Below are 14,542 nucleotides of genomic sequence, written 5' to 3' on the forward strand. Positions count from 1 at the left end.
TTTCATTCTCACTGACAAAATCCATAAACCACGTGGTTCTATGCCCATATATGGTGTGGGTACCGGAGATATTATGGCATCTCTACTGGGACTAACGTCCTATATGCCTAGAAAGTCACTTGTGCCTTACTGAAAACAATTCTTATTTTGAGCTGAGTTTTTATTTGTCATAATATAAAAAAATCATCATATGAACCAAGATCAGAGGTAACGCTATAGCGTTGTCTATCGTAAAGGCCATACGGCTCAAATGTTTTATTATTTTTTTTTTCCCAGAAGCACTTCATATGGAATGGATCGTCGTAGAAACTTCTAAGGGTGCTCATTTAAATGGATATCCAGAGTTCCAGTGCCCCTTTTCAAGGTCAAAAGTGAATGGAGGGCAACTAACACCCCTTCCACGCCCACCAGTTCCCCAAACACATCCAATCAAAATTTCGAGATAGCCATTTTGTTCAGCGTAGTTGATTTCCAGATAGAAATTATGTTATGACAGCCCCCCTTATTCGTCAGGGTAAGATTTGTAAGCAAGGGCTTGGGGGCCTATAAGTTCTTACAGAAATCATGTCCATAGACGCTTCAAATAGGTCACTATCGGTTTGTAGTTGAAATTTCCAGGGCTTCTGTTAAGAGTAAAAAGTTATTGGAAGGCAACTAAAACCCCTTCCACGTCCACCAGTTTCCCAAACACATCCAATCATAATTTTTATAGAGCCATTTTGTTCAACGTTCTGAAAATTATATGTTTGAGCAGGACACTCCCCCCACAGTTTTCAGGGGCCCGGGTTATAAGTTATGCCCTGGGGGCATATATGGTTCTAATGGAAGGAATGCTCGTATAAACTTCAGAGAGGTCTCATTTGATTGGAAATTGAAAGTTCTAGTTCACTTTTTAAGAGACAAAATATATTGGAGGATAACCAGCCCCCCTCCCCCGCCCACACCCTTTTTTCCAAAATGCATGCAATAAAATTTTTAAGATAGCTATTTTGTTTAAAATAGTTCAAAGATCATGTAACAAAAATTCCGGTATCGACACAACCCCCCAGGGCCCGGGGGCAGGCTTTGTAAGTTATGCCCTGGGGGAATATATGGTTCTTATTGAAGGGATGTTTGTATTAACTTCAAAGAAGGCTCATTTGATTAGAAATTGAAAGTTTTAGTTAACTTTTAAGAGTCAAAAGAGATTAGAGGGCCCCTAGACCCCCCCCCCTCCATGCCTGTTTTCCTCAAACCCATCCGATAAGAAAGTTGTGATAGATTTTTTTAAATAGTTCAAATAATCAAAAACAAAAACTCTGGGGTCGCCCCAGCCCCCCAGGGCCCGCGGGCAGGTATTGTAAGTTATGCCCTGGGGGACTATATGGTTCTTATTGAAGGGATGCCCGTAATAACTTCAGAGATGGCTCATTTGATTGGAAATCGAAAGTTCTAGTTAACTTTTTAAGAGTCAAAAGAGATAAGGGCGACTAGCCCCATCCCCACGCCCTTTTTCCCCAAACCCATCCGCTACAAAATTTAAGATAGCCACTTTTTTTGGAAATTGTTGAAAAATTATATAACAAAATCTCCCCCCAGGGCCCGGGGGATAGGCGTTGTAAGTGTTGTCCTTGGGACGTATATGGTTCTTAGCAAAGGGATGCTCGTATGAACTTTAGAGAGGGCTCATTTGATTGAAAATTGAAAGTTGTAGTTTAATTTTTAAGAATCAAAAGATATCCGAGGGCAACTATCCCCCCACCCACACCCTTTTTTTCCAAGCCCATCTGATAAAATTTTTATAATAGCCATTTCATTAAAAATAGTTCAAAGGTCAGATAAGAAAAATTCCTGTTTCGACAGAACCCTCCAGGGTCCGGAGGCAGTTGTTATGAGTAGTGCTCTAGGGGCATATATAGTTCTTATGGAAGGGATGCTCACATAAACTTCAGAGAGGGTTAATTTTATTGAAAATGGAAAGTTCTCGTTCACTTTTTAAGAGTCAAAACAGATCGGTGGGCAAATCGCCCCCCCCCCCCTCCACGCCCTAAATGCATCAGATAAAAATTTTGAGATAGACATTATGTTAAAAGTAGTTCAAAGTTCAGATAACAAAAAAACTTCGGTGTCGACACAGCCCCCCAGGGCCCTGGGGTAGGCGTTGTAAGTTATGCCCTGTGGGCATATATTGTTATTATGGAAGGCATGCTCGTATAAACTTCATAGAGGGCTCATTTGATTGTAAATTGAGAGTTATAATTCCCTTTTCAAGAGTCAAAAGTGATTGGAGGGCAGCCAGCCTCCCCCACACTCCATTTATTTTTTTCCCCAGAGGCACTTAATATAAAAGGGTTCATCGTATAAACTTCAAAAGGGGCTTATTCTTTTGGAAATCGAGATTTCTAGTGCCCTTTTAAGAGTCAAATTTGATTGGGGGGCAACTTTTCTTCAAACCCGTCCGATAAGAACTTTGAGAGAGCCATTTTTGTCAAAATAGTTCAAAGGTCAGATAACAAAAACTGTGGTGTCAACACATCCCCCCCAGGGCCCTGGGGCAGGCATTGTAAGCCATGTCTTTGGGCCGTATGTGGTTCTTATGAATGGAATGCTCGTATAAACTTCAGAGAGGGTTCATTTGAATGGAAATTAGAAGTTGTAGTTCATTTTCTAAGAGTGAAAAAGATCGGAGGACAACTAGCCCCTCCCGCCCTCCATGCCTTTGGGTTTATCGGATGGATAAACATATCCAATAAAAATTTGAGATGGCCATTTTGTTAAAAATAGTTCAACCATCAGATATTACAACTCCGGGGTCGACACAACCCCCAGGGCCCAGGGACAGGCGTCGTCAGTTATACTCTTGGGATATATATAATTCTTATAGAAGGGATACTCGTATAAACTTCAGAGATGGCTCATTTGATTGAAAATAAAAAGTTCTAGTTCACTTTTAAAGAGTCAAAAGAGACTGATGGTTAATAAGGCCCCCCCCCCCCCCCCCGACGCCTTTTTTCCCCAAGCCCATCAGATAATAAAAACTCCGAGGTTGACACAAACCCATTTTGTCACTTTGATATTGTTTCTTTGATACTTTGATAAGTATTTGATTTTTTTTTTAAGTTTGATTTTGAATAAAGGAATTTTTAAAAACTTGAAACTTTTTGCAATCAAAAACGAACAAAATTTAATTTAAAAAAAACTTTCCGAAAAATAAGTTTTTTAGAAAAATAAGGCCATTTTAAACTTAAACTCAGCAGATACAAATACCTTTTAAAATCCGAACTCAAAACGACCAGAAATTACTATTAAAGAATAAATGAAACCCAAAACGAACAGAAATTAAATAAACAATCATAGCAAAAAACATACAACAAGTAATAATATGTGAATAAATAGATCTTAAAGCGAGTAATGCGAAAATCAAGTCGCAACATTCAATTCACATTGAATGTGAAAATCAAGCTCAAACGAAAAAAAAATATTTTCCTATTGAAGTATAAATGAAACTTAAAACGAACAGAAATTAAATAAACAATCAATGCAAACAAATATAGAATAGATATTACTGTAAATTAATAAATAAATTTTAAAACGAGTGAAACTTAAATTGAATATGCAAATCAAGATTGAAACGAACAAAAATCACTACAAACAAGAGATTGTTTAATTGTTTGCGTCATTGACACTTTACTGAAAACTATGTGCGTCTTGAACAGTCTTTGAAAGCATAAACAACATCAAATTGAATATTTGATGTATAATGATATTAATTGTTTGAAAGATCCATCAGTTCAAGAATTTATTTCACTGTAATTTTATGTTTATTTTCAATGTTGAATCACAAAGGCCGGTTAATTAGAATAGATAGCTCTTTTGAAAGTACTAAATAAAACTTTAGCGTAAAGAGCGGAGTATTGAATAGGGGGTGAACCCCCTCATGTACGTAATAATTTATGTTCGTTTTAAGTTTTAAGGTTGTTCCTTACTTGCAGTTGAGAAAACTTTTTATTTTAATTTTATTTCTGATCTTTTTTAAATAATGCTAGGAAATCCGGCGCCCCCTTCGTAGAAATGTCCCTTCCCCCAAGGAAACATTCTCCTTGGAAAGATCCTTCTCCGTAACCCCCTCCTTTGAGAACTTTGAGGCACTTTAAGAGCTGGAAAAGAAAATATTTGTAATATAATTCTTTCCAGTTAAGCGCCAATGATGCAGTAGGCTTTTGGTTTTTATTTACAGTTAAGAAAGGAGGCAGTATCCAAACACTTGTTTGTAGTGAAACTATATTCGTCTTGAACAACTTTAAAAAGAGCTAGTAAATTAAACTGAATATTTGATGTATAATGATATTAATTGCTGAAAGCTCATTTGTTCAAAATTTTGCTATAATTTTAATTTTTACTTTCAATATTAAGTACAAAAGAAACTGTTTGTCATAAAATTGATTTTCAGTAAAGAGCCAATGACGCAGTAGGTTTTAGACTTTTACAATGAGAGAAGGAGGCGATACCCGAACTCTTGTTTGTAGTGATTTTTGTTTGTTTTAAGATTTATTTTCATATTCAATCTAAGTATTAATCGCTTTAAGATCTATTTATTCATTTATATTATTACTTTTTGTATGTTTTCTGCTATGATAGTTAATTAACTTCTATTCGTTTTGGATTTCATTTATTCTTTAATAGAAATTTCTGTTTGTTTTTATCTTTTATTTTTTTTCGTTGTTAATTTTTTTCGTTGAAAAAGTCTTTTTTTAATTCGTTTCTTTTTGTTTTATTTCGTGTAGTTTTTTATTAGTTAATAAAAGGGATATTTGCAAAACATTTTGTTCTTGAAAAATCAAGATTTTGGCATGCTATTTATATACTGGAAGATTTTTTTATTATAATAGTGGAACTATAGAACTTTGCAGTCTTCAGTAATTAGGTCTATGTTGACCCATGACTGCTGTTGAAACCTAAAAGTTGTCAATTGATAGCGTTGGATAAATCTTTTTTTTTTTTAAATAAGACATGTCCATCGCAAGTAAAATTGTCAATTGTTCTAGAAAATATACATTGTGCTAAAATCTTTTCAAATGTACCCATGACCAGATTTAAAGCTTTGACTTTATACACCTTATCCTGGAAAAGTCTAGTTGCCTCTTTTTCAGTCCTTGGCAAATCCCAAATTGTCATTTTGTACTAATTACCAACTGACTTTTAATTACCAACTTGTTGAAATCTGAAGTCCTTAAAAAATTTTCAAAATTACTAAAATTAGAGGCTTGTGCTTTGGCATTTTCTTTAGAAAAGTTTAATGAAAATAATGTTTTCTTAGAAACTGTTTTCTTTAGAAAATGTTTCTTTAGAAACTGCAGAAAATGTTTTCTTTGGCAACATAAAACCTTTGTTTCATATGCTTACCGGCGCAAAATACAGGGAGGGGGGGGGGGTGGGTTGATGGGGGGCGTAATTCATGAGCGCCGTCAAGAAATCAACCAGGAGGTTTTTGCAGGTGACACCAGAAACTTGTTTTTATCGACGTTTAAATACTGGGTCTTATACTGGGTCTGGACGATTTATATACTGGACCACCGTACTTCAGGCATAACCTATGACGAACTGTAGTAAAACATTCTGCTATTTAACCAAACAATGTTCCTTTTATCTCTCATGACTCATTATATATTTCATTTTAGGGAATTAGATATTTTTAATAAAGGGATAATAATAAAGGGATATTTTTTTCTTGAAAATCAAGATTTTGGCTTGCTATTTATATACTTGACGATTTTTTTTTATTATAATAGTGGAACTATAGAACTTTGCAGTCATAGGTGCGTGGAATATCATTCAAATAAATGAATTGAAAAATCTGCATAATCTTTGGTCTATAAGGTTGAAGTCCATCTGACCACTATTGTAGTCCTCTCAACATGCCTTAAAAGTTTCAACTTAATTCCCTTAAGCGTTCCCGAGATATCACCGACAAACGCTTCGACAACCTTGAATGTACTTTGTCTTTTTTGATTCAACATTCCCCTCAACATGCCATGAAAGTCTCAACTTAATACTCTTAGCCGTTCCTTAGACATTATACATATGTTCTTCGGACCATCTGGATACACACGGTGTATTTGATTCAGCTCAACACCTTTCTGAGCATACCCTAATGGTTTTAACTTAATCCCCATAGAAATTCCTAGGATCTTGGAGATATCCCTTTTGACAACCAGGATGCATATAATTTCTTTTGATTTAATTCAACATCAGAAATCATTTATTTAAAGACAGCTTTCATAGTCATAGATAAAAATCACAAAATAAATATCACTGTCATTTACAAACGTAGTCCTAAGACATTTTGTTATAGGCGGCACTGGTAAAAAACGGCACAAATGAATTGTTAAATCGATTAGTTCTGCAAGGCACTGGCACTAATTTGTTCTTCTTTCTGGTATTAACTATTAACTAACTATAGTATTAACCGGTATTAACATGCTCTGTAAGTTTCTTCTTAATAAACTTAATCGTTCCTTAGATATCATAGGCACACCTTTCGAAATCCCTGGATGCACATATTGTATTTTTATTCTGATAATCATCTCCAATAATACACCTTTAAAGTTCCAAAGTGACACCCTTATCTGTTCCTGAAATTTTTGACAGTCCTGCTTTTGACAATCTGGACGTACAAAGTGTCTTTTTATTTAATTTTACATCTCCCTTAGCTTTCCCTGGAAATGTCAACATAATATGTCATTTTGACAACCTGAATGCACAACATTCCTTCAGTTAACCCGTAATTTTTCTGTGCCAATTAAAAAACCAGCAGAAAATGATTTTAAAAACCGTGTTACTAAACATAAAAAGCTTTTCAATGAAAAATAAAAGAGAAAAGTTAAATCCTAAAACAAGCACAAATACAAGTTCTGCAACATGGAAAGCATAAAACGAGCATAAATTAATGTGATTTAACTATGAAATGAAGAGAAACTAGAATGAGTAGTCACGTCCAACTTGGAAACAACTGATAGTACTATGGATTAATAGGTAAAACCTAAAATAGTGCTGAAATTCCGATGGATAATCAAGTCAAAATTGAAGAAAGGAATTATAGCAAATTAGACGGGAATGTCAGCCCCCTTAAACCATCTGATTACTAGAGCGTCATATGTGCTTCATTGAAAAAAAAAATTCTAGAGTCATTATATTGAAATATCAAGAATTAATTTCATTATATCTTAAACCAGAAGTTTAGTTTCGATAGTGTGAAAGGGCGTAAATTTATATCCATATTTTGATCTTTTTAATCAAATTCCTTGCAAATGTATAGAAAATTAGGTAGTACATCATTTACTGATTGGTCTATCCAAAACATTGCTATAATAAACTAAACAGACAAGAAATATTTTTGAGAAAAATATGTCCTTGTAGAAAAGTAAAATTGCCTGAAAGTCGCATGTTTAATTATTCTAAGAATTTTTTTCTTTTGTTTTTTGTTGTTGATGTTTTGATACGCACTGTTCGAAATACACAATCGTTCTCTGGAAAACGAAAAGATATCCAAGTCTTTTAGAGGGGAAGAGGAAAGCCCCACTTTTGTTTGCAAACCTTGATGAGGATTCTGACTGATTTTAGTCTGTTGTCGTGTTGTTGTTATGACAAATAAAAAATGCACCGCTCGAAATCAAAACAGTTTTCAATGAAGTTCAAATAACGTTCTGGTCTTCAAATGGTTTAAGGGAGTGGTATGTTATTTTTGATACCTTTATTCTGTTCGTTTTAAGTTAGACTTGACTATTAATTTTGATTTGGTTCATTTTAAGTTCCATCTACTCATATATAGTAGCCTATTATCTGTTAATTATAAATTTAATGTGATTATTCATTTTAATTTCTGTTAGCTTCGTTTCCTACTTTGTTTGTTTGACTTTGTTAGGTTTTAAGATTAGGTTTTGAAGTGGCACTTTAATTTTATCTATAATCACTTATCGTTTTCAGATTATTTCCTTAAATTCATATCATTAAGTATTTGCAATAAACTCACATTACTTATTTTGAATAAAACGTCTGTCATATTACAAGACACAGCTATTCTGAACAGACAAGTGTTCCTTTTAGATAACAAGGCCCTGGATTACTTCACTTTCCTGGTAGCTTGTATAATAGCCAAACGGTGTAGTGACTTTGGCTCAGGATTTTCCCAGTGGAGTTGAATAATTGTTTTGTTTCGGATAACGTTTGAAACTCTTTTGTTTTTCAGGGACGTCGAGAGAAAAGAAAAGGTGAAAAAGTTGCTTGGCTCTTTGGCAATGCAAGAAGGAGATTTCAAAAGGCTAAAAAGGAACAAAAAATAATAACTTTTTTACTGCAAATAAACGAACTATCGTTAGATGTTTTCTGCAAAATCAACTCTATAGATTACAGATCAAACAATAGGTTTAAGGTAAAACGGAAAATAGATCCCACAAAGATTTAATTATTTTCCGTTCTACGTTTTTCATTACTCTTCTTTATCTGGGTAAGCTGTAGAGGAAGGGAGGGGAGGGACTGCTGTCAGCTCAGTAAGCTTCATCTTAGCATTAAGATTATGGAAGTTAAATTACCAATTCAATCAACAGCATTCTGTTGTGCTTCAGTTGTGAATCTGTCAGTCTGTGAAGCATATAACAGTCCCCCCCCCTTTTTTTTTTTGTAATGGGTTTTTTCATTTTTTTTTTTTTTATAAAAATTGTAACTTCAGAGCAATGCTAGTTGTTGAAGCAAACAAAAAGGGTGAAAATGTGGGGTTGTATCTGCCCCATAAAATCAGGGCAAATTCGGTCTGCAATATCGGTTAGTCTGAAACCAATTAGTCTGAAGTCAGATCAATGAATTCCCTTTCTTTTGGTTGAATCAATCAAAAAAGGGTGAAAATGTGAGGTTGTGTCAGTCCCATAAAATCGGGGCAAATCCGGTCTACAATATCGGTTAGTCTAAAACCAATTAGTCTGAAATCAGATCAATGAATATCCTTTCTTTTGGTTGAAGCAATCAAAAAGGGTGAAAATGTGAGCTTGTGCCATCCCCATAAAATCGGGGCAAATTCGGTCTGCAATATCGGTTAGTCTGAAACCAATTAGTCTGAAGTCAGATCAATGAATTCCCCTTCTTTTGGTTGAAGCAATCATAAAGGGTGAAAATGTGAGGTTGTGTCAGCCCCATAAAATCGGGGCAAATCCGGTCTACAATATCGGTTAGTCTGAAACCAATTAGTCTGAAGTCAAATCAATGAATTCCCTCTCTTTTGGTTGAAGCAATCAAAAAGGGTGAAAATGTGAGGTTGTGTCAGCCCCATAAAATCGGGGCAAATTCGGTCTGCAACATTGGTTAGTCTAAAACCAATTAGTCTGAAGTGAGATCAATGAATTCCCTTTCTTTACGTTGAAGCAATCAAATAGGGTAAAAATGTGAGGTTGTGTCAGCCCCATAAAATCAGGGCAAATTCGGTCTGCAATATCGGTTAGTCTGAAACCAATTAGTCTGAAGTCAGAACAATGAATTCCCTTTCTTTTAAATAGGCATTGCTAAGCTAGAAATAACTCCAACTGGTGAGACAAGGCCACCGCATTCTTGGTGTTCAATTCGAACCCTTATTTGTAATGATGCTGCTACTTTAAAGCAATACTAGTCAACTGAGGCTAATTCTAAAAGGACAAAAAAAGGCATATGCATCGAACCTGGCAAATTTGGTGAAAGGAATCAATTGTTGTTTTCAGACTCTTCGTGTTTCTAATCATTACAGAAATAAATAGTTGGCATATAGTCTATATTAACATTATTATAACAAACTTACTATCGGTTTTTTTTAGTTTTCTTTGTCTCAATCAAAATACTAAATAAAAAGCCAATTTTCAAAATGAAAGTTAAGAGACATATTAAAATGTAAAACGAACGGAAATTATCCCCTAGAAGAAAAGGACTCCTGCCACCTTCAACCTTCTTCTTTTGACACCAAAAATGGATTAGTGTCTTATTGAAAGCATTTAAGAGTACGTCAACTGGAATTTGATTCTCGTCCAATTATCGCCATTTTATAATTGGAAGAGTTTTATTTACCGATTGTCCTTCGGAATATTTGAACTAAAAATTCATTGTTAAGAGCAAATTCGAATAAATAAGCGTAGTCCCTCTTTGGGTATTTTAATAAAACATTTTAATTTTTATCACAAAGTTCTTGTGTCGCGGCATTTATTCTAGAAGCATTAAAAAAATATGGACTTTCGCTCTCTAACGGTGGGTGGTTTCGGGCCAAAACTATTGTTTTGTGCCACAAAATAGCATACACTGCCTAGTTAAGATTCTATTGCGTAAAATGGAACTATCACAAGCCCTGGTAGGTCCAGTTTGTATTTTTGAAAATATGTTTTGAGAAAAAAAAAATAAACATTTAAAAAAGCCCGCAGTAATAGGAAAGTCAAGGTCAAGATGCAAAAACAATAATTCCTCGTAATAGAAATACATTTAAAAAAAGAAACAACTAGAACTTTGACTTTATTGAACATAAACACACAAATAAAAAACAACTCCAGGGGCTGATCAATGATCCCTAGGACCCAAATGTAGCCCCCGGAGAACTCGAGTATTCATTTTAATATGTTACTGATTATCGACAAAACATCAAAGTGTTAAAGTTTGAAATAGAAAAAATACTGACAAAAGGCGCTGTCCACTACATAAAAAAGAGAGAATCCTCCTTAACACTATTCATTTGTACTAGTAGAATGAAGATGTTTTTTATAATTATATCGAAATGACGGAACTGAAACAGAATATTGTATTTTCAGCGGAATACTGTTCCATAATGTCACTCCAACGTATTTTGTAGAAAAGCTGTTCTTTGTATGTGACAAAAGTTCAGGATACGAGAAAAATGGATACATAGTGACTTTGCATAAGCATGATAATATGACAATAATTGAAAGAGGACAAATAGTGTTAGTCCTACAGGGGTTAGACCATTCAAATGTTTTTATTTGAAAAGAGCAGCTTGGAGCTGGCAAATTTCTCTTGCTGTTAGCAACTGAGATTTAAGAAAAACTTCTTTAGCATTAAGTTTATTAAAATAAATTGACTTTACAGCTCTATTTTGTAAGATTTGAATTCTCTTTAAATTATAACATAAAGAATTAGCCCAAACGAATTAGATAAAAAGGAACTTGTATATAAGAAAAAAAAAATAGAATAAAAAATAAATGAAATGTGGAATATGGGAGGATAGTAAAATGGGTTAAAGTTGATGGTTTTTATTTCTTTCTGATGTATAAGAACAATTTTTTTGTCATTCTTCGAGGCAAGGATACGTACGTAGGATAAGATTGACACAGCCTAGAAAACACTATGGGGCGGTTGAATTCGGATGAAGGGGGGGGGGAGCTTTCGGGAAAATATTTTTGTTGCTAGGATTGACTGCTGATCCCCCGTAAGATTGAAGAATTGAGTAATTTCTCCTGGAAAACTGAAAGATAGTTGCCTGCAAATGCACTTTTTTAATTTTGAACAGTATAAAAACCGCCTGGTAGGTTGAGAACCACCACCCCCCGCCCCCCACCACCAAAAAATTGGACTTGAAAAAATACTGAAAGCTTTTTCCGGTCGACTTTTACCTCACTTACTTAATTCTCTGGAGAAAGGAGACCCAAATGCGTAAGAAAATATTACGAAAAATTGGCTGTGTTCGATTTGGTAAAAATCTTTCTTTCTGAACGTCTTGACTCAACATTGGTTTGATTTTACATTGGCCAAGGGAACCCTAATATACAAAAATCATATTGGAAAGGGGGTTACTCAAGAAAGGGTGACAAACTTTTTTCTCGAACGACTTAAAACTTACTTTCGTACGTCCCTAGATCAATGGGCTAAAAAAATAGTCTTAACCAATTTTTAGGCTGGGGCATTGGTTCCCGAAAGTGGGGCAACAAAATTGATCTTATGACAAGTTTACTATTTTTAGTGGTTGGATCCTGGACACTTCTTATTTTTTGGGAGAGGAAGAGGGTGTCAGGGGACTCGAAAATAAGCCAAAAAAACTTTTTATTTTTGATCGGTTTGAAACTTGCATGTGTAACTCCATGTGACAGGAGGGCCATAGTGTGAAAAGAAAATTCGGTTGGGGATTGGGGTCCAAAAATTGCCAGCGGAAGTTTCTCGATTCGATTGCAGCCTGTGTCGTTAGGCCGAGCGGACCCCAGTGCGCAAAAAAGTGATAAAACGCTAAATTGGCTCGCCCAGACATCGACCCAAAAGCCGACAGATAAATCCCTTTTTCCTGGACGGCTAGAAACCAATATCTGCGAGTTCCTGGACGAAGGAGGCCCTTCTGTAAAAAAAAAAAAAAAAAAAAAAAAAAAAAAAAAAAAAAAAAATGTTCCGTCGGTTTTAAACTCTTACTTGGAGGTTCCCTGATGAGCCAAATAAAAGCAGTTGGCCCAACTATGGGTTCCAAAAAGGATCAAATTTATTTTTACCCCAAACAGCTGAAAATTGTCATATGTAAGGCCCTGGGCCATGGAGACCATTGAATATAGGCCTTTCGTTCTTTCCAGTATTTCTCACAATTGTCATTTTGAGTAAGAACCACACTGTAAACAACCAGAAACGTTAATTGAATAGCTAGAGACTGAAAGATTTTTTAATCAACAAAAACATCAAACATTAAATACCCCCCCCCCCCCCATATGGTCCTGTGGCAGGAATAAAGAAAAAAAAAAGAAAAAAGGAGACGAAAGCAAAAAGGAGAAAAATGAAAAACGCACACTTCAAAGAAAAATACAAATCAACATCAAACTGATTACTCACCGAAAACCAAGCGGGGGCAAGTGCCTTGCCCAATAAACAAAACACAATTCGAGCTTGGACCGTAGACATCAACCGCACGTGGACCGATAAATAAAGAAATTGTCTAGAGATCAGAAATGTTTTCAAGATTCTTTTAAATTCACCAAACGTGTGACGCTTTCTAGTCAACTCAGGTAGCGTACTCCAGGCAGAATGACAAGCAGTCAGGTGGCTGAAGTCTGATCTAGCTAATGAGATTAGAGACAGGTCTAGTTTTAACGGCCGTGGGAATACCACCATGTAATTGAAGAAAAACGAAAGTCACATAAGAAAAGATATAAACTGAACTCAAATCAAGCAACGGCTTATTAATAGAACTATTTGTTTTAGTGATAAAGTTCCTTCCTTTGTCTTACATGCTAGACAATGGCATCAGAAAGCAAGAAAATGTTGACACACACAGCAGAGCAATTAGAATCGCAGACTAATACTAAATTAAACTGTAAAATAAAACTTTTAGAATCGACAAAAGAAAAATGTGTTTAAGCTTTCTAAGAATTCCTTGATATGTTCATTTTAATTTGACCAATATGACGCCAGAAGACGATATTCTCATAAAGAAGAAGACCCAGGAATCGAACAGAACGATCACCTGATATACTGATAGAACCCATTGAAATATGAATTTCGAAAAGTTGAGGACAGGCCTGAGAAATTTACGAAAAAATCAGGTAACTCAGCTTAACAAAATAATTAGTAAATTTTATAAATTAAACGAATCTGATAAGCGTAGGTTTCGGACTCCTAACAATCTATCACATCCGGAATATACAATCCAAAATATCATATTTCAGATAGACATCCGAAATATATGTCCTTGACCCTAGGAACGATCCCTGAAAGTTTCAAGGCAACCGAATAGTCAGGTAAAACAAGCCCGTCTTCTTTCTACTATGAAATCTACCTGTTGGCGAGAAGTAACTAACATTATTTAGTGCCTTTGCCTCTGGAGTTGTCTGGGTCATGTCATCCCTGGAGGCACATGTGTTGAGCATTTCAACTGTTATGAGGAAAACGGCTATTAAAAATCTTGACCCGCTATCATGGGAGTTACCAGAGCAAAAAAGGGTATTGAAAGGAATGGTTATCCCCCAATCCCTTTCTGTGCAGAAAAAGAGAACTACAATAGTAGTAGTGATGCATCAATTAAAGGAAGAGGGGTAATAGGACATTACTGCATCAATTAAAGGAAGAGGGGTAATAGGACATTACTGCATCAATATCTCCAGGAGGGCAGGTAGCCAATGTAGCTATAATGATAGAGAGTGCACAGTCCCCCCATATAGCTATAACAGTTAAGAGTGCACAGTCCACCTATATAGTTATAACAGTTTCAAGCGGACAGTATTCCCGCCATACAAGCAGACAGTACAATGATTCAGCCCACCATGAAAATTCGTGCTGTTGTCGACACCATGGTTTTGGGTCATGGCCGTTCACATATCTAATGTTAAACATGATTCTTCATTATGGTATGATTATAGGCGTTGACAGAAATGAAAATGGTAAACCATCTGAGGGAATGCTAACTCCTATTCAGAGATACATATTTTTTTTTATTTGGGCGATTCTCAACTGTGTTCGGTATAATACACAACTACCATTTGAACAGTGTTGTTAGGTCCCCTACTCCAACCCCAATGACCCCCTACCCCCCCCCCAACTTTTTGCCCCCACCCCCAACTCCTGCCCCTAACTCCCTCCT

General features: G+C 35.5%; 1 protein-coding gene across 1 annotated transcript in view; it reads left to right on the forward strand.

The window, feature by feature from the left end:
• l(3)07882 (Nucleolar protein 14 homolog l(3)07882) overlaps positions 1-8,333 on the forward strand; it is an 85,670-nt gene extending 77,337 nt beyond the window's left edge. The window contains exon 12 of the mRNA XM_089087891.1: positions 8,225-8,333. Coding sequence (XP_088944017.1) covers positions 8,225-8,318 — 94 coding nt within the window. The 3' untranslated portion in view covers positions 8,319-8,333. The remainder of the gene's footprint in view (positions 1-8,224) is intronic.
• The last annotated feature ends 6,209 nt before the right edge of the window (positions 8,334-14,542 follow it).

Source organism: Artemia sp. Qi Xiang Cuo, chromosome 4, assembly GCF_049724085.1.
Source record: "Artemia sp. Qi Xiang Cuo chromosome 4, ASM4972408v1, whole genome shotgun sequence".
NCBI classification, from domain to species: Eukaryota; Metazoa; Arthropoda; class Branchiopoda; order Anostraca; family Artemiidae; genus Artemia; species Artemia sp. Qi Xiang Cuo.